At 45.8% G+C, this 23,044-nt stretch overlaps 1 protein-coding gene and 1 long non-coding RNA gene across 2 annotated transcripts; both read right to left on the reverse strand.

Annotated features, from left to right (window-relative positions):
* Positions 1-3,019: 3,019 nt before the first annotated feature.
* On the reverse strand, positions 3,020-4,980 carry LOC123060942 (uncharacterized). The gene is made up of 2 exons (XM_044483805.1): positions 4,231-4,980; positions 3,020-4,086 (listed from the first exon to the last, which is right to left on the reverse strand). The coding sequence occupies exons 1-2, from the start codon at positions 4,652-4,654 to the stop codon at positions 3,989-3,991; spliced, it is 522 nt and encodes a 173-aa protein (XP_044339740.1). The 5' UTR covers positions 4,655-4,980; the 3' UTR covers positions 3,020-3,988.
* A 4,448-nt stretch (positions 4,981-9,428) lies between these two features.
* On the reverse strand, positions 9,429-11,823 carry LOC123060945 (uncharacterized). Its single transcript, XR_006428378.1, has 3 exons — positions 9,981-11,823; positions 9,718-9,842; positions 9,429-9,639 (listed from the first exon to the last, which is right to left on the reverse strand). It is a non-coding gene; the product is annotated as an uncharacterized lncRNA (long non-coding RNA).
* Between the last annotated feature and the right edge of the window lie 11,221 nt (positions 11,824-23,044).

The following is a 23,044-nucleotide window of genomic DNA, read 5'->3' on the forward strand; positions in this document are numbered from 1 at the left end:
GACAGAGGACTGCAAAGTCCTTTGGCGATGATTTTCTTGTGTATCTCATAGATGATACTCCCAGTTCTATTTCAGAGGCCTATGCATCTGAAGATGCTGACTACTGGAAGGAAGCGGTTCGTAGCGAGATGGATTCCATCTTGGCAAATGAAACTTGGGAGATAACTGATCGTCCTTATGGGTGCAAACCTATAGGATGCAAATGGGTATTCAAGAAGAAGCTTAGGCCTGATGGTACTATTGAAAAGTACAAGGCTCGGCTCGTGGCTAAGGGTTATACCCAAAAGGAAGGTGAAGACTTCTTTGATACTTACTCACCTGTGGCTCGACTGACCACTATTCGAGTTCTACTTTCACTAGCTGCCTCGCATGGTCTTGTCGTTCATCAAATGGATGTTAAGACCGCTTTCCTAAATGGAGAGTTGGACGAGGAAATTTATATGGAACAACCAGATGGGTTTGTACTAGATGGTCAGGAAGGGAAAGTGTGCAAATTGCAGAAGTCTTTGTACGGACTTAAGCAAGCACCCAAACAGTGGCATGAGAAGTTTGAAAGAACTCTAACAGCTGCAGGCTTTGTTGTGAACGAAGCTGACAAATGTGTGTACTATCACCATGGTGGGGGCGAGGAAGTTATCCTGTGCTTGTATGTTGATGACATACTGATTTTCGGAACAAATCTGAAAGTCATTAAGCAGGTCAAGGATTTCCTATCTCGTTGTTTTGAGATGAAGGATTTAGGAGTGGCTGATGTCATTCTGAACATCAAGTTGTTGAGAGACGATGATGGTGGGATTACTTTGCTTCAATCTCACTATGTGGAAAATATCTTGAGTCGCTTTGGCTATAGTGACTGCAAGCCCTCTCCAACACCATATGATGCTAGTGTGTTGCTTCGAAAGAATCGAAGAATTGCTAGAGACAAATTGAAGTATTCTCAGATTATTGGCTCGCTTATGTACTTAGCCAGTGCTACAGGACCTGACATCTCTTTTGCTGTTAGCAAACTAAGTCGGTTTGTTTCAAAACCAGGAGATGTGCATTGGAAAGCTCTAGAAAGAGTTTTGCGTTATTTGAAAGGCACTGCAAATTATGGAATTCACTACACCGGGCATCCAAAGGTGCTTGAAGGGTATAGTGACTCAAACTGGATCTCAGATGCTGATGAGATAAAGGCCACGGGCGGTTATGTATTCACTCATGGAGGTGGCGCTGTTTCTTGAAAGTCTTGCAAGCAGACCATCTTAACGAGGTCAACAATGGAAGCAGAACTCACAACACTAGATATAGCTACGGTTGAAGCAGATTGGCTTCGTCGGCTCTTGAATGACTTACCGGTTGTTGAGAAACTTGTACCGGGTATCCTTATGAACTGCGACAATCAAACTGTGATCACGAAAGTGAGCAGCTCAAAGGATAACATGAAGTCATCAAGACACGTTTAGAGAAGGTTAAAGTCTGTCAGAAAAATGAAAAACTCCGGAGTTATTGCATTGGATTATATCCAAACGTCTAAAAATCTGGCAGATCCTTTTACTAAGGGTCTATCACGTAATGTGATAGATAATGCATCGAGGGAGATGGGTATGAGACCCGCAATATGAGTTGTTCACAGTGGTAACCTATTCTTTGTGATCGGAGATCCCGTGAATTAGATGTGGAAGACAAGCTGTTGGTCAACTGAGAGGAGAGTATCCTTATTATTCACAATACCACTCCATGAAGATGCAATACTCTCCTTATCTGCATGGCAGGTTGATGTATATCTTAATGTGTTCTAAGTGGCTTATTTAAGCAGAGATGTTATCCTGCAGAACATCTTTTGAAGAACACACCTATATGAGTCTGATTGTCAAATGTCGCAATCTATGAGAGTAGGTTTCTCTCTAGTAAACTCATGAAAGGTCACGGAGTATGACGCATAAGCTCCACCCGCGGGGAAGACCCATGGTAGCCACGTATTGGTCAAGGCTTTATGTGAAGCTAGATTCGCAGAAAACTTACAGTTTAAGGCCCAGTCCACTATTCAAGTTGCTTACTAGTGTAGCATAGAGTTCTAGGTGGAAGTTCAACTTAACAGTCTCCACTGCAGTACCGGTATATAAAACAGTGTTTTGGAACCAAAGGCAAATATTTGTGTGCCTCTGGGATCTGGTGGGGGATTGCTGGAATTTTGTCTATTTTGGGCTTAGCCCAATAGCAGTTTCAGAAATTCCCAATAAATCCTAGAGGCCCACGCAGCCCATTTGTGCAAGGCAAGAGGTGGAACAAATGTTTAGTCCCACATTGCTAGTTTAGAGGGAGTTGGACCTCTTTATAAGGGAGGTTCTTTCCCCACATGTATGAGCATGAGAACAAGAGGGACATCCACGCGCACTCCTCCTCCGCCGCCCGCCTCGCCACGCCACGCCTCGTCACGACGCGTCGCGGGTTGCGGGAATGAGCCGAGCTGATGTCTAAATTTTTGCCACGCATGACGGGTATACGAAAGGTCACGTGGGAGTTGAAACATTTTCTGTAGTGGACACTAAATTCGAACGGCGCGCCTCTTCGGCCGCTGCCTGTTCGCTTTGTCTCCCTTCGTTGCTTCACCTCCCGTCGCAGCCTCTTCGCGTCCTTCTCCTGTGCCTATATAAGAGAGGTCGCTCCTCTCCAGAGAGACACACCAGAAGATCTCCTTCCTCTCGCCACAAAGTTCCTGAGCACTGCGCTGCTGCTACGATCTTCCCCATCCCGGCTTGCGGCGTGCACCGCACCTTTTGAGTTCTGTACGGGAGAAGGGTGATAAGGTTTTTGGGGAGCGCTCAGCACGACTACTGGCTGCTTCATCACGAACGATCCGGTCGCCGACGACTACTTCCCCGACGACGACTTCTTCCCCGACGTCCGCGACCTCCTCGACGACATGGCAGGCGAGGACACAGACCCCAAGTCCAGCGCTTCTGCTGCTGCTGTCCCGTACGTGTTCTTGTCTTTCCTGTTAAAGGTTCTGCTGCAGTTCCTTGTTCTAGTCCTTGTCCTACACATGTTAGGTTCTACTTCATATATGCTACTTGCTATACTGTCTGCTTTAGATATGATAGGCTACGGTTCATATATGCAGAAGCTATTTACCTTCTCTCTGTCAGAACGCATGACTTGTTTTATCTCTTCTATATTAGTCATGCTTTATCTAGTATTTCTGTTAATAAAATCATTTGGTAAATTGCTCATATTTCCAACAGTATCGCTGATTAGCTGAAACATAATGCAAAATACATAAAAATAACAGAGAAAGTAGTTGGTTTAATGCCTCCGGTGCATATCAGCAAAAGTTAAATTTTGAGCAATCAGAAGTAGCGTCAATTTTTCAGAAAAAAAAACTGAAACATACTTCGCCACAGAGCAAACACAATGTCCATGAATCAAGATTAGCTGCAGAAATTAGAAGATCCTCTGCACACTGATGGGAAGATCCTTCCTTGAACCCACTCTAACATCTCTGAAAGATTAATCTCAAACCACAGACAAATTCGAAAGTGCTCAGGCCCAAATTCTACAGAACTTCTGAAGTGCAGAAATGAACATTGTAGCAAACTGACTGGACAACTTTAGTTTGAACAATCCAACAAGCAATTCAGCATCACAATACCCATGACAAAGTGATACAACATTTGCGCGACTGAACCTACTCCAATTTTGGTCCTAATTTGTATCTGAAACTCATAAGTGGACACAGAGCATATGACTACAGCAAAGCAGGGCAGAATTCAGTTCTAGATCAGATCTCAAGCAAGTGCATGTAGTTATAATATAGGGAGTTGCTAACCTGGCGTTCCGCTCCGTCCTGGCTGAGCGGAGTGTTGCCGAACGGGGCCTTAGCATCACTCTTTTTCAGTTTTGATGGCAAAATAAGAGGAAGAAAGGTCCCAGTCTGAATATATGAAACTTACAATCTGCACATCGGTATAATCCAGCATTATTGGTGCAATGTCCGAGAGCTGAACATTTAAGGGAGGAGGACTCCAATGACACCCCTGCTCTCAAGTGGCCTGATGTTGCTGCTATTCTGGTGTAATTCACAGAGTGCTTCAAGGTGAAAAAGATCTGCCAACACAAAGTTCAAACTGTACATTAGAGTAACAGTCTGATGTGGGTCTGGGAGCCAGGGAAAAACATATACGTAGTATTTCTAGTTTCTCCACATATAAAGTTCTAAATTAAGATTTACATGTGGTTATTTGTACAAACCATGGACTATCTGCAAGAAGCGGCGCAGACAAAAATTCCAGTTCAGTTTCCATTCGAAAATCGCTAACTGCTCCCAGCCAACACTTCTCCTGTCGACCTCATCACCTACAAACCAGAGCGGAGCCCTTTTCTGGCGCACCCCCAAATCCGTTTCGTCTAGCAAGCCACCACCGCCGCGTGCTCTACTGGCGTCGCATGTCCTAATGCCACGTGACACACAAGATCGGAGAGAAGAGAGGGAGAGGCTGGGGTAAGAGATGGATATGGGAGGCTGACCTTTGCCGCCGATCCAACCTAGCAGAGTTGCATCTTGGCCCTGGAGATCATGACGCAGGAGTCTATCTCTGTCTTTGGTGAGTTCGTCGGTGGGTTCGCTGGTGCTCCATGGCGTCGACGGGCGAGATCGAGAGGTAGGGTCGACCATGGCAGCGACATGATTAGCTTGCGATGCCGTAGGAGATCAGGAGGGGATGTGCTCGTGTATTTCCTTTTTTCAGTCGATTCAGATGGGTGCACCGTCGTCACTGTCGCCGCCGCCGCGAGGCCATGATGCGATCCGCGGCCGCCACAATCCCAAGACAGGGGAGAGACAGGGGCGCCAATGCCAGCACACATGACGCCGGCGAGAGCACGCCCGCCTCGAGCACGGCGCTGTCCGGAATCGATAGACGGTGGAAAGCAATGGCAGGTGAGAGAGAGATCGAAAGAGACAGGGCTGAGGAGGAAAAGCAGTGGTGGATTGACTTTTTAGTCCCCACTCGTGTTCGTGCTGGAGACGAACTGCTGAGCGAGACGGACGGCCACGTGGTGTTTTTTTCCTCTTCCAGGTTGTTTCCCTTAGGGACTACGGGTTGAACATAAAAAATAAATATGACCTCACGTATATGTTTTAGAGGGCAGGCCTGGCGCAGTGGTGAAGTCCTTCCCACTTGTGCCAAGAGGTCCTGGGTTCGAACCAGCCTCTCTGCATTGCACTTTGCAGGGTAAGACTAGGTTCCTATAATCCTTCCCCAGACCCCACCTTGTGTGGGAGCTTCTATGCACTGGGTCTGTCCTCACGTATATGTTTTAAATTTGAACTGAAAGCGTAAATTCACGGAAAGAAGCGTATTGTGACAGTGAACCCACGGAGTCAATCCGTACTTTATTATTAGGGAAGACTAGCAAAAGGCCCGTGCGTTGCAACGGATAATAGAACCGTGAATTGTGGCCTTGAAATCAAGTTATTGATAACATAACATAATACATGTAATGATTATAAATAGTGTACATCCAACATTATTAATTGAAATCAAATAAAATTGCTCACATGCTACACTTAAAAATCAGAAATACTCAGGCTAATGATCATCCATTTCCCCGTCATACGCATAGATTTGGATGTTCTTATGGAACTTAAAGTGATGGGAGCCGACGACGATATGTGCTTTAAAATAATCAACACTGTTTTTTGCGGGGTAACACGATCAACATAAAAAACTGTGGATGTTGCGAGTTTGATTCCAGTCATGGTCAACTATTTTTTGCCTCATCTCCTAAATGGGATGGTGGGTTTGATTTGTTGGGCCGGGTCACACGGATAGGTTGGGAGGGCACTGTATTTTCTATTGGTGCAACGTTACGCGAACCAATGGGGCAGAGGCCAAGTGGCCCAGGACAGACGATCGGTAGAATAGCCTAGCTCAATATGAAGAAATGCCATGGACATACGAAATGAGAGCACCAATAAGATTATACCTCCATTTATATAAATATAAAAAACAGTATATATGCCACGAAATTGACATAAATTTAGCGGCACAAACATAATGTTCATTATAAATTTGGCGCAAATTTAGTAAAGATTATAAGTGCAAGGAAAACATGACACACTATATATTGCAACGAAAGAAAGAATGGCCTAAATTTAGTGAGGATCATGCATGAAAAAGATGCCACATCATTTTTATTCATAAGATATAAAGGAGGGCACTACACGCCTGCCATTGATTCCCGCACCTCCTTCAAAAAAAATCTGTAATTATCGTCTAACTCCTTCCTTCTTTATTTCTCATGCCGGCTTATAATTATGCATAATAGCTATTGCTCTTCCCGTCATTTGTTTCGTTAAGCACAAATCTTATTCATGCCATATTCTTTGCATAATTTCCGAAGCAGCTCCTTGATATTTGACAACCTAAGAACGTATACAAACTGGTAAAAAATTATGTAAAAACAGCCTCCAGCCTGCTCGCAATGGGCAGTCGGCCGGCCCAGCACGCCCGTGCCCATTGTCTCGGCCCAAGTACGCACACATCGCATTCTATTCTTAAACAGCGAGACGCCTAGCTAACAACACTCACGAGCCCAGCCTCAGTGGCCTGATGCGTTTGCACACATCCAGTAGTCCAGGGCTCAAATCCCAGTTGCGACCAATTTTTTTAAAATTAAAAAATATCAAACACATACAGACAGGACCGGGTGGGCCAGATCTAAAACGGTTGCACGCCAATTTTATTAAAATTAAAAAAAATATCAAACACATACACACAGGACAGGGTGGGCCAGATCTAAAACGGCTGCAGGCCCAGGTTGCGCAATGCTTTTGACGTACAGGGAGCCGCATGACAATATTAGTACCACCTTGAATATGTTTTATATTCAAACTGAAAGCGTAAAGTCATGGGAAGAAGCGTATTGTGACGGTGAACCCACAGAGTCAATCCGTGCTTTATTATTAGGGATAGACTAGTACAAAATGCCCGTGCGTTGCACCGGGCGAAATATAAATATAACTTGCTCCACGTGCCATTATGCAACACTTTTTTAATCCAACTTTTACAAACGTCAAAGATAAGGTTACACTCAAGGTTGGAAAAAGCGATAGGCGTAAGCGAGGCGGTTGGCCTTCGCCTAGTGCCTAGGCGGTGCCTAAGCACCCTAGGCGTGGCCTAGGCGGTAATATTGGTTTTACTTGTAGTGTATTTATGATTATTATATGGGTGTTGATATTATTTTAGGGCATATAAGTAAGTTAATTACCGTCTACTGCATTGGAATATAACACATTTGACATATTAGTGCAATATGATGCATGATTTCTTGCTTGGGTAGGCAATTCCTTGCTTGCCCTGCCTAGACCTCTATTTATGCCCTAGGCGAGGCGTTTGGCCGAGCGGAGTGTTGCTGAACGGGGCCTTAGCATCACTCTTTTTCAGTTTTGACGGCAAAATAAGAGGAAGAAAGGTCCCAGTCTGAATATATGAAACTTACAATCTGCACATCGGTATAATCCAGCATTATTGGTGCAATGTCCGAGAGCTGAACATTTAAGGGAGGAGGACTCCAATGACACCCCTGCTCTCAAGTGGCCTGATGTTGCTGCTATTCTGGTGTAATTCACAGAGTGCTTCAAGGCGAAAAAGATCTGCCAACACAAAGTTCAAACTGTACATTAGAGCAACAGTCTGATGTGGGTCTGGGAGCCAGGGAAAAACACATACGTAGTATTTCTAGTTTCTCCACATATAAGGTTCTAAATTAAGATTTACATGTGGTTATTTGTACAAACCATGGACTATCTGCAAGAAGCGGCGCAGACAAAAATTCCAGTTCAGTCTCCATTCGAAAATCGCTAACTGCTCCCAGCCAACACTTCTCCTGTCGACCTCATCACCTACAAACCAGAGCGGAGCCCTTTTCTGGCGCAGCCCCAAATCCGTTTCGTCTAGCAAGCCACCACCGCCGCGTGCTCTACTGGCGTCGCATGTCCTAATGCCACGTGACACACAAGATCGGAGAGAAGAGAGGGAGAGGCTGGGGTAAGAGATGGATATGGGAGGCTGACCTTTGCCGCCGATCCAACCTAGCAGAGTTGCATCTTGGCCTTGGAGATCATGACGCAGGAGTCTATCTCTGTCTTTGGTGAGTTCGTCGGTGGGTTCGCTGGTGCTCCATGGCGTCGACGGGTGAGATCGAGAGGTAGGGTCGACCATTGCGGCGACATGATTAGCTTGCGATGCCATAGGAGATCAGGAGGGGATGTGCTCGTGTATTTCCTTTTTTCAGTCGATTCTGATGGGTGCACCGTCGTCACTGTCGCCGCCGCCGCGAGGCCATGATGTGATCTGCGGCCGCTACAATCCCAAGACAGGGGAGAGACAGGGGCGCCAATGCCAGCACACATGACGCCGGCGAGAGAACGCCCGCCTCGAGCACGGCGCTGTCCGGAATCGGTCGACGGTGGAAAGCAATGGCAGGTGAGAGAGAGATCGAAAGAGACAGGGCTGAGGAGGAAAAGCAGCGGTGGATTGACTTTTTAGTTCCCCACTCGTGTTCGTGCTGGAGACGAACTGCTGAGCGAGACGGACGGCCACGTGGTGTTTTTTTTTCCTCTTCCAGGTTGTTTCCCATAGGGACTGCGGGTTGAACATAAAAAATAAATATGACCTCACGTATATGTTTTAAATTTGAACTGAAAGCGTAAATTCATGGAAAGAAGCGTATTGTGACGGTGAACCCGCGGAGTCAATCCGTGCTTTATTATTAGGGATAGACTAACAAAAAGTGCCCGTGCGTTGTAACGGGAGAAAAATTTATCGCACGTGTTCTTTAATTTCCTTCTAAAAATAAATATATTTACACACAAAATTTGTTTTAATTCATTTGCAAGATAATGCCAGATCTTCAGTTCTCATCCAACATATCATAGAGGGGACCTATCATGAAATTCTTAGGGGCAAACAGGAAGGAATTATAGCAACACTTTTTCTTGTCTCTTTTCTCATTGTGCACTTGTGTGTGAGATGAAAAAAATATTAATAACAACATACTAAAGCATACAATATCTAAAGACTCATAGGCCCGGAACAAAAAAATAAAAATATATTAAAGCATTCGCTATCTACAGACCCCAAAACTGAATTGTATTTGTATCATGGTAGCATGAAACCCTCAACATTAAGAATAAATGAGATAAACAAATAAAAAATCACATGACTGAATTCACCTTCATTACTCCTCGCATTTCATTATCAAGGCGTGTAAGTTGTGTAGTAGAAGTCTAGTGATATTCTCAACTGGGCTGGAAAAAGAATATGAGAAGGTTCAGTGCAACAACCTTTATATGTGGACTATATCACGAAAATGCTAATGATAGACCGAGTAAAATATTTTGAAATCTGAACTACTTACAAGAATGTCTATATAGTGGCAGGGATTGTTGGCACGTCATAAACTTATCATGATCAAATAAACATTATGGTGGGCTTGCATTCTCACCAACAATAAATGGCATCTTGATTGAGCTCCAAGATAAATGTCTGAGAATAGAATTATAACCTTCCAGAGTCGTCAATTCGAAAGATATTGTGGCACACGTTGAAATAATTTTTGCATCTTGAAAAAACGTGAACACGAAAATTTTGCATCCTGAAAACAACATGAGCAAGATGAAGTATACCAACTCTCTTAAGGAGAACAAAAATAATTACGAAAAATTATCACTACCTGTGCAAGTAAATTCATCGACGAACATGTGAGTTCTTGAGTGCACTGTCATCAAAATACACATGCACATCAAGCTCTCCTATGAACTGAACTACCGGTTGCATGGCAGGTGAAATTTAAAATACCTACATCAAGCACATGAAACCACTTGCAGACAGAGCCGCCCAGAATCCTCACCTTATATTTCTAAGTATGATACAAATAGACGATTCAATGATTTAGTAGAAATTAGACAAAGGCCATTAGACCAGCGTTTTTCTGACCTCATGGTGGCATCTCATCTCTGAAATCTTCAATCTTGTCTTTGTAGCTTCCAATAGCCTAGTGTTGCTGCCTTCCCGCTGAAATCTGAAGATGCTTCTATAGCCGTGGATGCTGGTGCCCAGGAAGAGGAGACGCTGTAGGTTGCAGTGCAGGGCCCCTGCCCAACCTCTTCAATTCGAGAGCCGTCTCCGGTTGCACATGAAGGGAATCTGGGTTTAGGGACCTCCCTTCCAGTGAGGATGTGGGGCTCATTGGCAGTCGTTGTCTGGAGGAAGAACCGCGGAGAAAGCGGGGTGGAAGCTCACCATGTCGAGAGAATGTGCTGGAAGGATCGCCACACCGAAGAGTTAGATAGTAAACAAAAGTCCAAAATAACCGAACAACAGCTATGAACTGTATTAAGCATGAAGAAGCATCTAAGCATAACATGTATTGCTAGTACAAAATCACGCATGGACTAAATTAATATTTCATCTTTTCTGCATCATCCACGCCGTCGAGCTTTCAGCATGCATCAATATGTAATACAATAAGATCAAATTTTAAATGAAAATAAGAGGAAAATGTAGTTGATTAGCTACTCCACATGAATAGGTGGTCTGAAACAAAATTTGTATGGAATGATAGAGAGCATAACTTCCCACTCTCAATCACCCAAAGACTTAATTTCCCGCAAGATGGGTATATTGTCCTTACAAGACATAAAAAATCACGATCATGATCTCGCTTGTTGCTAATGCACAGAATCCTGAAAATAGGAACCTGATACCCAATCATCCAAAATTAATACCCAATCATATATATAGGCCTAATTTTGTATTGACGATGTGGTCGAGCATTTCATCAAACATCTGAAAGGGACAATATTTAGTGATTCCTGCTGCCAATAAATTTAGAGATAAAGACAGAGAGGGAGCATAGAATGCATGGTCCTTTGTTTATAGTATTCTTTCTTGTAGTTTAGCACACATAGAGAGAATATTAGCAGCAGCAGAAGTACGCAAACATCAGCATCAATCTCTTCAAATTTCAAATGGCACTGATAGGTATTGAACAGTGGGCTTCTAGTGGACCGGCAATCCGGCATGACCACAACACCATCGCTGCTGAAGGTAGTGGACCACTGGACCGGCATGACCACAACAGACAGCACCATCTCCCTCTCCCATCCCAGCAGCGAGCACTGTCCACCATCACCACCAGTCTCCACCAGCAACTCCCCGAGCTCTCCTTTCCATCCTTTCCAGCGCATCGACCTAAACTCAGCCTGGGTCGCCGGTAGAGAGCATCAGGAGGCAGAGCATGATGTCCTGCCGTTCCTTCTCTGAAACTGTTCCTTCTCTCGAACCGGCGGCGTCGGTGCTGGTGCCCTGGTGGACGCAGCAGGCCCCGTGCACACAATGGACATCGATAGGAGTAGGACACCAGCACCACGGCCATCAGCAGCAGTGCACGGCCGACAGAAGCAGTAGCGCACGGCCGGCAGAGCAACAGCAGCGCACGGCCAGCCACGGCCACGTGCACGGCCAGCAGCAGTTGGGCACGGCTAGCATGGGCAGCCACGGAGCGAGACACGAACTTCCTAAATTTGCAGGCGACGTTTCGCTCCAAAAAAATGCACGCACGCACGCACGCACCTGCGCCGCCGCCGTCTAGCGTGCAGCCTCTCGCCGACGGGGCAACCAACTTCCCCGCGACTAACTACCATGTCCAGGAGCTCCGCAACCATGAGATCTCCTTCCCCACACAACTAATCGGACGGATTCACCCGGAAGCCATCGCCATCGTCCTCCTTCCCAAACTCCCGCCGCCGTCGTTCGTCGTCGATTACGTCGCTGTCACTGCTTCCCCGGCCTCCCCGACCCCTCCAGCAAGATCTGCATGAGCTACCCTCCCTTTCCCGTCTGTTCTCCCCTCTGATTAGTGCCGGGAGTCGTCCGTCGCCGCCACCCCCATGGTCGGTCCTTCGGTCTGGCCCGAGCTTCACTGCTGCAGCTCGGTCCGGTCCGCCGGCGGCCAGTCCAAACGACGGCTCGGTCAGGGACCGGGCCGGCCCGGACCGCCGTCCACCCCCCGCCGGCACCATGAACAAGTACCCGCTCCTGTGCCGCCGCCGCTGCTGTCTGTTCATCATGGCCATGGACTGCTACGATGACGATGGCCGCACCAGCAAGAAGATGCTGCAGGTGATCCAGGAGGTGTTCAGGGCAGTCCGGTCCGACCCCCAGATGTCCAAATATCTTCCTCTTCATCTGATAGAAAGAGTTGCGCCCATGAAAAAGAAGAGAACAGTTTGGGCCACAACAGAAGAGGAAGGAGACCGGGTCAGTGTGGCAACGCTCCTGTTTTTTCAGCGTAAGCGCTCACCTTATCTTGTGCGCCGCGTCTGGAAAATAAGACGGCGTGCTCCAGGGGCTGGCAATTATTTTTGTATTTTTTTGGGCTAGCTTCGTGTGTGCGTGCTGCGGCCCAATCCTGAAATTTTGTACCAGGTGATATACATATAAAGATTAGTATCACCTTGGATTTTGGAAAAAATAACTGAAAGTGTAAATTCACGGGAAGAAGCGTATTGTGACGGTGAACCCATGGAGTCAATCCGTGCTTTATTATTAGGGAAAGACTAGCAAAAGGGCCCGTGCGTTGCAACGGGTAACAAAACTGTGGTCTTCAAATCAAGCCATTGACGAGAACATAATAACTTTACGAAACATGCATGTGTGTTGCAACAAGAAAAAACATCACACGCTACTAACCGCATAAGTATGACGCAAGACTCTCTTCCAAAAAGAAAACATCACACGACTTAACACTCCATCCACCCACCCCGGGCGCACACACATAGGCACATGTCCTCCATTTCAACATGCTACCTCACCCATGTTGCCGCTTGTCCTCCTCCCCGTCGTAAAGAAAATAGGTTAATGTTGGTGTTGTGATTTACCCAAACGATAAAAACATAAGAAGTAACATACTCTAAAAATAAATAAATAAACAGGATTGAAGCATACACGGTTGCTATACATTGATTTTCTGAAAAATTATGTATTTTGTGGCAATGGAGGAGAAACTCAAAAACCTAAAAAACCTACGGAGAGGCAAATCAATTACATGACTACATATGTGGAGACTCAAGTCGAATCTACAATAGCAGATCCAATTTCATTGCAATAAATAATGCGACCATATCGACATTGGCAGTAATTAAAATTATTTATATGTTCGAGATAAAGCTTAGTATCCTATTTGCAATCCACATACCCATACTAAAATATATTATGTTTTCTCATGTTTTTCTTATTATGAGTCAGATTGAAACGGTATATTTTATCTTTATTGCATTATATCTAAAGAAAAACATTCGCACTCGATCACCCTTGTTAGCATTTCTAGATAAATGTTGTGTTGTTAAATCCACATACATACAGTTGAAGATGCTATCACGTCGAGCCGTAGGGTCTCATACAATTGGTGTAATACGGATGGCCTTGGCTTGAGGTTAAAATATCATTCAATTTTAATAGGTTTCTTACCTTGTATGCTTTTGCACCAACACCATCTAAATCTCTTCGAGCATGATACTTCCGGTCAGAATCAACCGATACCCACCTGGAAATTGCAATTGCAAATCAGCTAAAGGTAAGTAGTGAAGAAGAAGACATGATGGCAAAATTCTTAAAAATTCAGCAGAGCAGAGACTTGATGGGAATTTTGCCAAAAGTCTTACGTTGCCTTATATGGTTATATTGCCAATTTTCTCAGATTAAGCGGGCTTTACCAACAACAGCAACATCGCCAATAAAAAACCCCTGCTCTATCACCAGTACGGAGATGATGAAGGTGCAGCTGACATACATACAACAACCATAAGGATTTACAGGAGGTGTGATGGTACTTACTTACTTACGAAGCCTTTTATCCCAAACAAGTTGGGGTAGGCTAGATATGAAACCCTTTCACGAGGACTTCCCAGGAGGTCACCCATCCTAGTACTACTCTTGCCCAAATGGGTTTCATACCCAAAAGACTGGCTAGTTTTTACGTTGGCTCGCCAAGCCTATCACAACCCTTAGATATGAAACCCTTTCACGAGGACTTCCTAGGAGGTCACCCATCCTAGTACTATTCTCGCTCAAATGGGCAAATCATGCATGTACACTAACCCGACAAGCTTAAACTATTGTCTCGATTTGTATGCATCATGCAGTTCCTGGGTTGAGTGACTGCTGTTGTGCCGCTTAGGGACGATGTTGTACTGGCGTGCTCGCGCGCTTCGTCGTCTCCTCTACCACTCGTTATGGAACGTGGGTTAGCGCTGAGCGCCCCTGGTGCCGATGGTCGATCTTGAGATCGTTGTTGGCCGGAGGCCTCCGTCCGTGCGCCATGGAGGGCCATGCCAGGAGGGGCACCCGCTCAAGGAGTCGCGTCTGCCTTGGATGATCCTGACGTCGTCGCTGCCCTGGGCTGGAGCGCGTCGAAGGTCGTCGTCTAGTGGGCACAACATCAGTCTCAAGTTCGGAGCGTGCTCTGCCTCCTGCTCATCTCTGCCTCTACTCGAGGGTAGCGTCGCTGCGCCCCGGCGATTCCAACTTCGATTGGAGAAGTAGCCCCGTCATGTTCCCGTCGTCGTCCGCCTCCACCTCTAGTGCGACTCCCGCCTCCTTCGTCGTTCTTTAGTAGCTTCGGCCACCAACGCCAGGATCTCTCCTGTCCTTGTGCACACCATGAGCACAAGAAGGTCCGACCCCGCGCTCGCCTTAGCGGAGGACAGAGCTCCGGGAAGAACGCGTCATGTCCGACGATGATCGAGATGTGTGCCATCGATGATGCCGCCGAGCACTGGACTCCAACTGCGGGCACGAAGTCGACAATCTGCGAAGCATCAGGCCCCTCCCCTCTCTTTTGGATCCGGCTGTCGTGGAGGGCTTAAAAAGGAAAAGAAAACAGAAGGAGTGAGGACTTCGAGTCGTATTAGACTGGAGCAAGGCCTAATTTAACGCACTGGTGGGCCGGGTGAAGGCCCAATGAAGAGATCACGTCAGCTGGTGACACAGACCGAACGCAAGGAAATAGAGCGCGGCAAGACAAAATTTAGTACCACCTCGAATATGTTTTAAATTCAAACTGAAAGCGTAAAATCACGGAAAGAAGCGTATTGTGACGGTGAACCCACAGAGTCAATCCGTGCTTTATTATTAGGGTAAGACTAGCAAATGTGCCCATGCATTCCAGCGGGAGAAACAAATACTTATATGTTGTCACTTCTCTTTGCCCCAACCCACTACTTCATCATATGACACATGTACATTACCTTGGCATTATGATCTCCATCTGTATATGCAGTGCAGCTATATATAGTTACCATCATCATCCACATATGCTAAATTTAAATGATCTGAAGAATTTGAAACTAAATCAATGAAGATTAACCAGCCTTGCTACGGGCAACAATCTCAACTGAATAACATTCTACAATCCTATCTAGATGGAATACCGGTTCACATTTTCTTTCCACAAAATTTTGATCGATGATTTGTCGATTAACAGATTCAGCCGGAAACATACATGGTTAACATGTAAAATGCAGCTAGGCGATTTCAATAGAATAATAAAAAAAAATCATGTCATCTCCAGCTGCATACCAAACTTCACTATCGACAACTAATGCCACGGTATATGGGTCATGGCCTGACAATATACTCCAGCTGCAAGGTCTTGTCCTTCCTCCGCTTGATATCATCCTCTAAATTTAAAGAATTTAAATACTACAGCAGTAACTAACACATTAGCTCTCGGGTATGAATTGTTAAAATTAGGGGCTGCCTTACTCTGCAATATACATGCATAACAACCAAATTGATACATGAGACCATTTGATTTTGTATAACATTGCTCGTAGTCATCCATATAAACCTACTACAAAAATAGTTTTCAATACACATACCTGAATATATGACATGCCTCCTCCATTGCAATGTAAACACACAAACATGAAATTATCAATAAAGCAAGCTCCTCGCATTCAACCTGATAGCAATAAATGAAAGCAAATCATTCATGAATTTGCATAGAAATCTAGAGGATATTTGAGTAGTATCGAAAGTGTAAGTGAACTTGTATATGTGCGACCAGTGGCAATTAAACTACAGTACAAATTTTTTCTCCTCCCTAGTTATCCACAAAAGGTTTGATCTCTGTCAACCATGACTATCATGGGTCCAGTGAACCTGTGTACATCTATAACACCATATATTGGCTCGGGTGAATACTTAGTGGTCTCTGCAGTAAAGAAAGCACAAGAAAATATATAATAATTTTCCATTACCAGAGAAATAACTAAATTGTTCAGAAGCTTCAGGCAATAATGAATAGCAAGTACTTAGATAATACTCTGCAAGCTTTAGGCAATGAATTAGTGCTGAAATTGAAAATATATAAGAGATAAATAACTGAAAATTGTTCAGAAGCTTCAGGTAATCCATAACCGAAGCGAGCAGCATCTGCGTGTGGAGCGCCCAGTTTGGCGATGACGACAACAGGGGCATAAGTATTCTTGTGATTCGATACGATCATGTAAAACATATACCTTGAGAATCCTTATGTAGGTCTTAAAGTATTGTCCCTTTCTTTTAATTTTAATCGCCAAGTAATTAATCAGGAGGAAAAAAACCGACCAGAATATATACTGGATTGAAAAGTTGAACAGCTGGTGAAATCCACACCAAGATATGTAGTAACAACCTGTCAGTACCAGGGCAATATTCGTTGGAGAAGATACAAACTGAGTTGCAAGCATAGCATATTTGTGCTTATCCTTGAATTCTTTGGTTCAGAATTGAGGTCATGGCTTTCCTTACACCACGGTAGGGTTAAACTCTAGATATCTTCAGTCAACCAACCAGAGAGCGAAAGCTCAACTCTTCTGATTTTTTGTCGAAAGAGACCCTCTGCCCACTGGAATTGCCAAAAGAGACCCCCTGCGGACAAAATTGACAAAAGAGACCCCCTCACTAGTGGCGGCAGGCGTGGCAGGCGACACGTGTCACCTGCCGCCACACCATGAGGCGGCGGGCCCTGCCGCCACCGTAGGAGGCGGCCGCGCGGGGCACAACGGCCTTCGTACAACGCACCGTGCCATGACGGAACGGGCCGCGCTAGGTGGGCCCGGCCGCCACCTGGTGAGGCGGCTGCCGCTGCCGCTGTCGCTCCTCGGCCGACATGGCCCGCTGCGCGCGCGACGAGATAGCGGGCCCGGCCGCCACTGAGTGAGGCGACATGTGTTGTGCTGCTGCACGCGCAATAGTGCGCAAACGGCGCTGATTCCGAGGCGCGACAGCGACACTGACGGCGGTGACTCCGACGCGCGGGAATATGGACGCTTTTGGTTCTTTCGCCCAGGAATCAGTCCTGCCTTTGCTTCTTTTGCCTCAGCGGATGCGATGGCACTGGGAATCTGATGCTGCGGGAAGCTGTTGTGCCGACACTACAAGGATTCTAAATATCCCCGCTTAATTTTCTCGCCATCATTTATCGTCTGAGCTTATAAAAGGAGACACCGAGGCTCTCGTCCATCCATCCTCGAAATTGGCACTGCGCAAAGTGTGTAACACATATTTTCAGTCGGTATGAGTTTGCCTTGCTCGGATCAAAGCATTAGGCCGAGGAAAATGAAGAATGCAAGTTTGCCTCCGGGGGTGGCAGTCCTGCAGTGTTGGTGTGGCGATCTTTGCAAGGTGAAGGAGGTTACGGATTTTTCAGATTGGTTGGGCATGAAGTTTTTCATGTGCGTCAATTATGAGGAAGATCCACCCATAGCTATTTCAGAGTACGACAAGCCTCCGGTATGCTTTAACCATCACAAATAGATATTGTTGGTATTTTTATAGATTCTTTAATAACATTCTGGTTTCTTGTTGTAGTCTCCTCCGCCTCTGTGCATGTACTATCGTTGGATTAACACGGAGATGCCGGTTTGGGAAGTGACTGAGATTCGTGAAAGAAGTCGCCGTGCGCGAAATAGTTTCTATGCGGAAGAGCGATGCGAGAAGGCGGAAGCTGAGGAGAAAGCAGAGCAAGAGAGAGAGTTAAAAGAATACTATGCGAAGCAACACCGGTTTTTTCAGGATTTAGGAAAGAAAAACAGGGAAGAGGCTCGTCGCATGGAGGAGCAGGAACGACAGCGAAAGGAAGCTCGTGAGGCGGAGAGGCAGAGAAAGAAAGAAAGGGCTCGTCAGGCCAAGGCAGCAGAAGAAGCTGGCGATGGAAAAGGAAAATATCCACGTTGGACTCAGTAGATTCCTGTGGTAGTATTTTAAATTTCGTAATCATTGGTATCTTTATTTCTGTAGTTTAATGTAGCTTTATTTCAGTAGTTAAATCTAGCTTTATTTAAATTCTACGATGTATCTTATTTTCAGTTGTACCTTGTAATGTTGTATCTTATTTTCAGTTGTACCTTGTCGTGATGGAAAAAAATATAGTTTTAGAATAAAGTAGTGGCATTTTCTTTCCCTCCACTAATTATCGAACATCGTGCAACAACTACAAAATGAAATTAAGATAGAACATAATGCCTTACAGTAAGTGAGTACAAACTAATAATGCAAGTACATCCGAATTAAACGGTACAACTGGAATACAACCTAAAAACTACATGAAGTCATCATCGTCATCCTCCGTCGATGCAGAAATCTTGCCCTTCGAGGATGCAAAACTCTTACCCTTGGACGATGAAGAACTGTTGCCCTTTGAGGATGCAGTACTCTTGCCCTTGGACGATGCAGAACTCTTGCCCTTTGACGATGCAGAACCCGGAAGCGGCGGCATGAAGATATCATCTTCGTCCTCGCTCTCCTCAGTCCATAAAAATGGATGCTTTTCTGCAGTCCTTCTAAAAGTTTCACTCTTCGGCTCCACTACCTTCTTCCACCTTGCATTCAACCTAAGAAGTTCTTTGCGTACCTCCTCATAGGTCCTTTCAGGCCACCCAGACCTACGTAATTGGTGAGCCAACTCATTCATTATGGTGTCACTACCAGTGAGTTCCTCCCATGGAACTATCCTATTGTCCATCCTGAAATCGGTAGCTAGCCTCAAAAGAGTGCTGCTCATCCCAGGGTGAAAACTACGATCGAAAGGATAATGGGACATCTCGCCTACACTACACTCGAATGCTTATCAACCTCCGTCTGAAGGGGGTTTTATAGGTAGAGAGGAGAAAATGGCGGGAAAGAACGACTGCGGTATGGCAGGAAAGGGTTGGCGGGAACATATGGCGGGAAGGGGTTGGCGGGAAATGGGTGGCAGGAAGATATGGCGGGAAGGGGTTGGCGGGAAACGGGTGGTGGGAACATATGGAGGGAATGCGTTGGCGGGAAAATATTGAGGGGAAAGCGTTGCACTACTAGGGAAAAGGCTAGCAGCAGCGCGGGTTTTAGGCCTATCAGCAGCGCGGGTACCCGCGCTACCAATAAGGCGCTACAACTAACTCTTAGTAGTAGCGCTGCCTGTACCCACGCTACCACTATTGACTATAGCAGCAGCGCTTTTCAGGAACACGCTGCTATTACTTAGCTGTAGCGATTTCCCGGTCCAACGCTACTGTTATATCTTTCACCATTTCCCCATTCCGGCTTCGATAAACTGCAATTTCCAGATACTAGGTACTACTAGATATCAATTTCATAAAGCATTGTAGGTACTAGGTAGTACTCCCTCGGTTTGAAATTACTCGTCGTGGTTTTAGTTCAAATTTGAACTCAAACCACGACGAGTAATTTGGAACCAATGGAGTACTAGATAACAATTTCATATATACTCAATATGCATCCTCAAGCAGTACAAGGTGACATCGACGACAATCATCATATTTAGTTCTAGATGATATCGACGACGATCATCATATGTAGTTCTACATGATATCGACGATGATCATCATATGTAGTTCTAGATGATATAGCCACATACACATATGTATTTCTAGATGATATCGACGACGATCATCATCCTCAAGCCTGGGCCGTGGGTGTTCCTGATAGTAATTAGGATGGCCTGTCCAGCACGAAGATTCTTGCCAACGAGGAATCTCTTCCACCCAACCGAGTTCAAGTGTGTGCGACCATCTGTGCCCATGTGGTAAGTACATGTGGTGACGGAGCCCCTTGCGGTAAGGCGTAGTCCAACTGAGCCTTCTTCATCAGGCTCGATACCACAACTCACAGATAGGTTCTTTGGCAATCTCTGAATAAGAAAAACATATCAATTAATAAATAGCCTAAGCATGTGATCAGACTCTACACTAAAGTATATCATCGACTAGATTCCACAAAGCATATCATTGGACTCTACACTAAGCATATCATCGGATTCGCTAAGCATATAATCGGATAATTTGCATTTGTAAGTATAACAATAAAGCATATATATATCATCAAATTACTACATGCAGTACGTATAACATACCATTTCATGCCGATCGACCATGGTACTTGTCAGGCGGGTCACGAATGGCACCCCCACAAAGTCATCACGTGGCGGAATTATGTCCCATAGGTTGCACACCTCCTCCTCGCTCAGCCTCATTCTTTGAGCTATGATGACTTCATGAAGTGGGTTCTCATCATCTTCATTGAGTGGGTCCTCATTATCTTCATCATCTTTGTCATCTTCATCATCTTCCACCAGGTTGATATAAATGACAACCAGCTTGGGTGTTTCTGCTCTGAAGGAGAATCTGATCAACTCACCACCAGTACGACGCATGCGAGCGAGGAAACGGGCCCATCCATCTCCTCCAATCTGCGACATATTGCGTCCTTTCTCGACCTCCATAGTGTACGGCCCCCCAGGAGCCTCAAATGTCACAGTGTCTCCTGTCAGCTTGTTGAATTTCAACCTCACATTGCATGGGACGATCTGTGTAAGAAAAGTAAAATGACACAATGCAGTAATGCCAAAACTAAAAATAAAATAGTTGTTACATTTCATCTAATTTCTTACCGCCACATGACGAAAACTCGGATGGAAGTAGATGCCGAACAACTTGCCAGTTGCAAGGCTGCTGGCGCACCTTGACTTGCATAGTCGACATAGTGGTGCTGGTGGTGGTGCCATTTTACTAAATCAACTAAATAAAAATGTTCTAAATCAACTAGCCTACTAAATCAACTAAATCAACTAGCCTACTAAATAAACTAAATCAAAATGTTCTAAATCAACTAAATCAACTGAATCATATCAACTAAATCGACTAAATCAACTAGCATACTAAATCAACTAGCATACTAAATCCACTAGCATACTAAATCAACTAAATCAAAATGTTACATATGAAAGCCTACTAAATCAAAATGTATCAGGGAGGAGGGACCAGGAGGGGCGACTCGAGGAGGGAGAAGATAGTAGGACGGAGGAGGAAGGCGGAGCGAGGAGGGGCCGGCCGGCGGCGAGTGGAGGGAGGATGGATCGAGGAGGAAGGCGGAGCGAGGAGGGGGCGGCCAGCGGCGAGTGGAGGGAGGACGGAGGAGGAGGCCGGTACCGAGTCCAGCGAGGAGGATGAGGCGACAGCGGCACAGATCGGGGGAGGGGCGACGGGGGAGGGGCGACGGGGGAGGACCGGCGGCGCGGGGGGTGAGGAGGAGACCGTGAGTGTGTGTGAGTGTGATCTGTGGATGAGGCTAGTGAGATCTGTAGTTAATTTAGCAGTAGCGATTATTGCCTGAATGCGCTGCTGCTATGTTACGTAGCAGTAGCGCTGTCTATTTTAATGCGCTGCTGCTATAACTGGCCTCGCGGCGGCGTCGTGGGAATTTTAGCAGTAGCGCCGCTTGGAGTGCGCACGCTACTGATAAACTTGTTTCAGCAGCGAGTTTCCACAGCCCGTGCTACTGCTACTTAGCAGCAGCGCCTGATTTTATAGCGCGCTGCTGGTAAGATTCTGTGTATAGGCTTTTCCCTAGTAGTGTTGCCTGAAAATATTTTTTTTTCAATGTCTAAGATGGGCAATGGTTGCATAGTATTCATCAGCCAAAATTTAAAAAAAAATCATTTCGGCCTAACATAAGCAAAAGAGTGGAGCGGGATAGTATGGAGGGAGATATAGGCGGGAAAAATTGTTCCTGACTGGTGCATTTTTATTTCAGCATACATAGATGTTCAAATCAAAAAGTCTGATACAGACATATGTAGATACAATGGGTCGCGCATGTGGATAGATGAATCACCCTACTTTACGACGACCACCTGGCCTTTCCTTACGACCGGAAGGCGACAAGCGATTAGGTGACCGAGTTACACGAAGACCGTGACCGTACTCCAATTTGGCTTCATGTGTCTGCGAGTCCTGCGTAGGTGGTGGAGTCGCGAATCCTTGTTGCGAACCTGAAGCGTAATTGTAGGCGTATGGTTGTGACTCCATGGGGATAAAAGATGGGCCAATAACGTCCCCTCCGAAGAACTCTGTAACTAATGATGTTACCGTGTCGCCATGATCATGTGATGCTCCCCGGAGGCCTGTGTTAACGCCACGTTGGGTGTTCTCATCGCCCCAATTAACATCAGGTATGTCCTGCACATAGAAACATTGTAAACAAACTATTAGAGGATAATATATGATATCCTTGTAAATGCATTGAAATGTAAACATGACTACCTGATCAGATCCCTCTCCTATACGGTCTGGCCATTGTACGTGGTGCTGGTTTAAATCTGGTACACGAGTCTCCTCGGGCATGGGGATCCCTCGCGTGGAGAGATACGGCTGAGATCCCTCACCTTGGGTGTATGCATTGTATCCTGTGTATGCATATGGGTTAGGGGAAAGAAACTGCTCGGGCATCGAATCCAAGCCCGTGCCATGGTCCTGAGATGTCTGCCCCTGACGAAGCTGCATCGAAGAAGAGCGATGCAGTGGCAGAGATGAGTCATGTCATGGCAATGTCGTTCTAGTACTCGGACCCTCCCCGCACTGCCCATGGCTCGTACGCGCCTCGCTCGGTCTGGACGACGGTGCCGCACTCGGTCTGGCTGACCTCGCTACCGGCATGTTGTATGCTCCAGTGACAAC

This window comes from Triticum aestivum, chromosome 3A, assembly GCF_018294505.1.
Source record: "Triticum aestivum cultivar Chinese Spring chromosome 3A, IWGSC CS RefSeq v2.1, whole genome shotgun sequence".
NCBI classification, from domain to species: Eukaryota; Viridiplantae; Streptophyta; class Magnoliopsida; order Poales; family Poaceae; genus Triticum; species Triticum aestivum.

What these genes read in the sequence shown, in the direction of transcription:
- LOC123060942 (XM_044483805.1), bottom strand. Translation starts at nt 4,654, where the DNA reads ATGGTCGACCCTACCTCTCGATCTCGCCCGTCGACGCCATGGAGCACC. An exon ending in CTTCTTGCAGATAGTCCATG is followed by an intron (nt 4,087 to 4,230) that starts GTTTGTACAAAT and finishes TTGTGTTGGCAG; the next exon opens with ATCTTTTTCACCTTGAAGCA.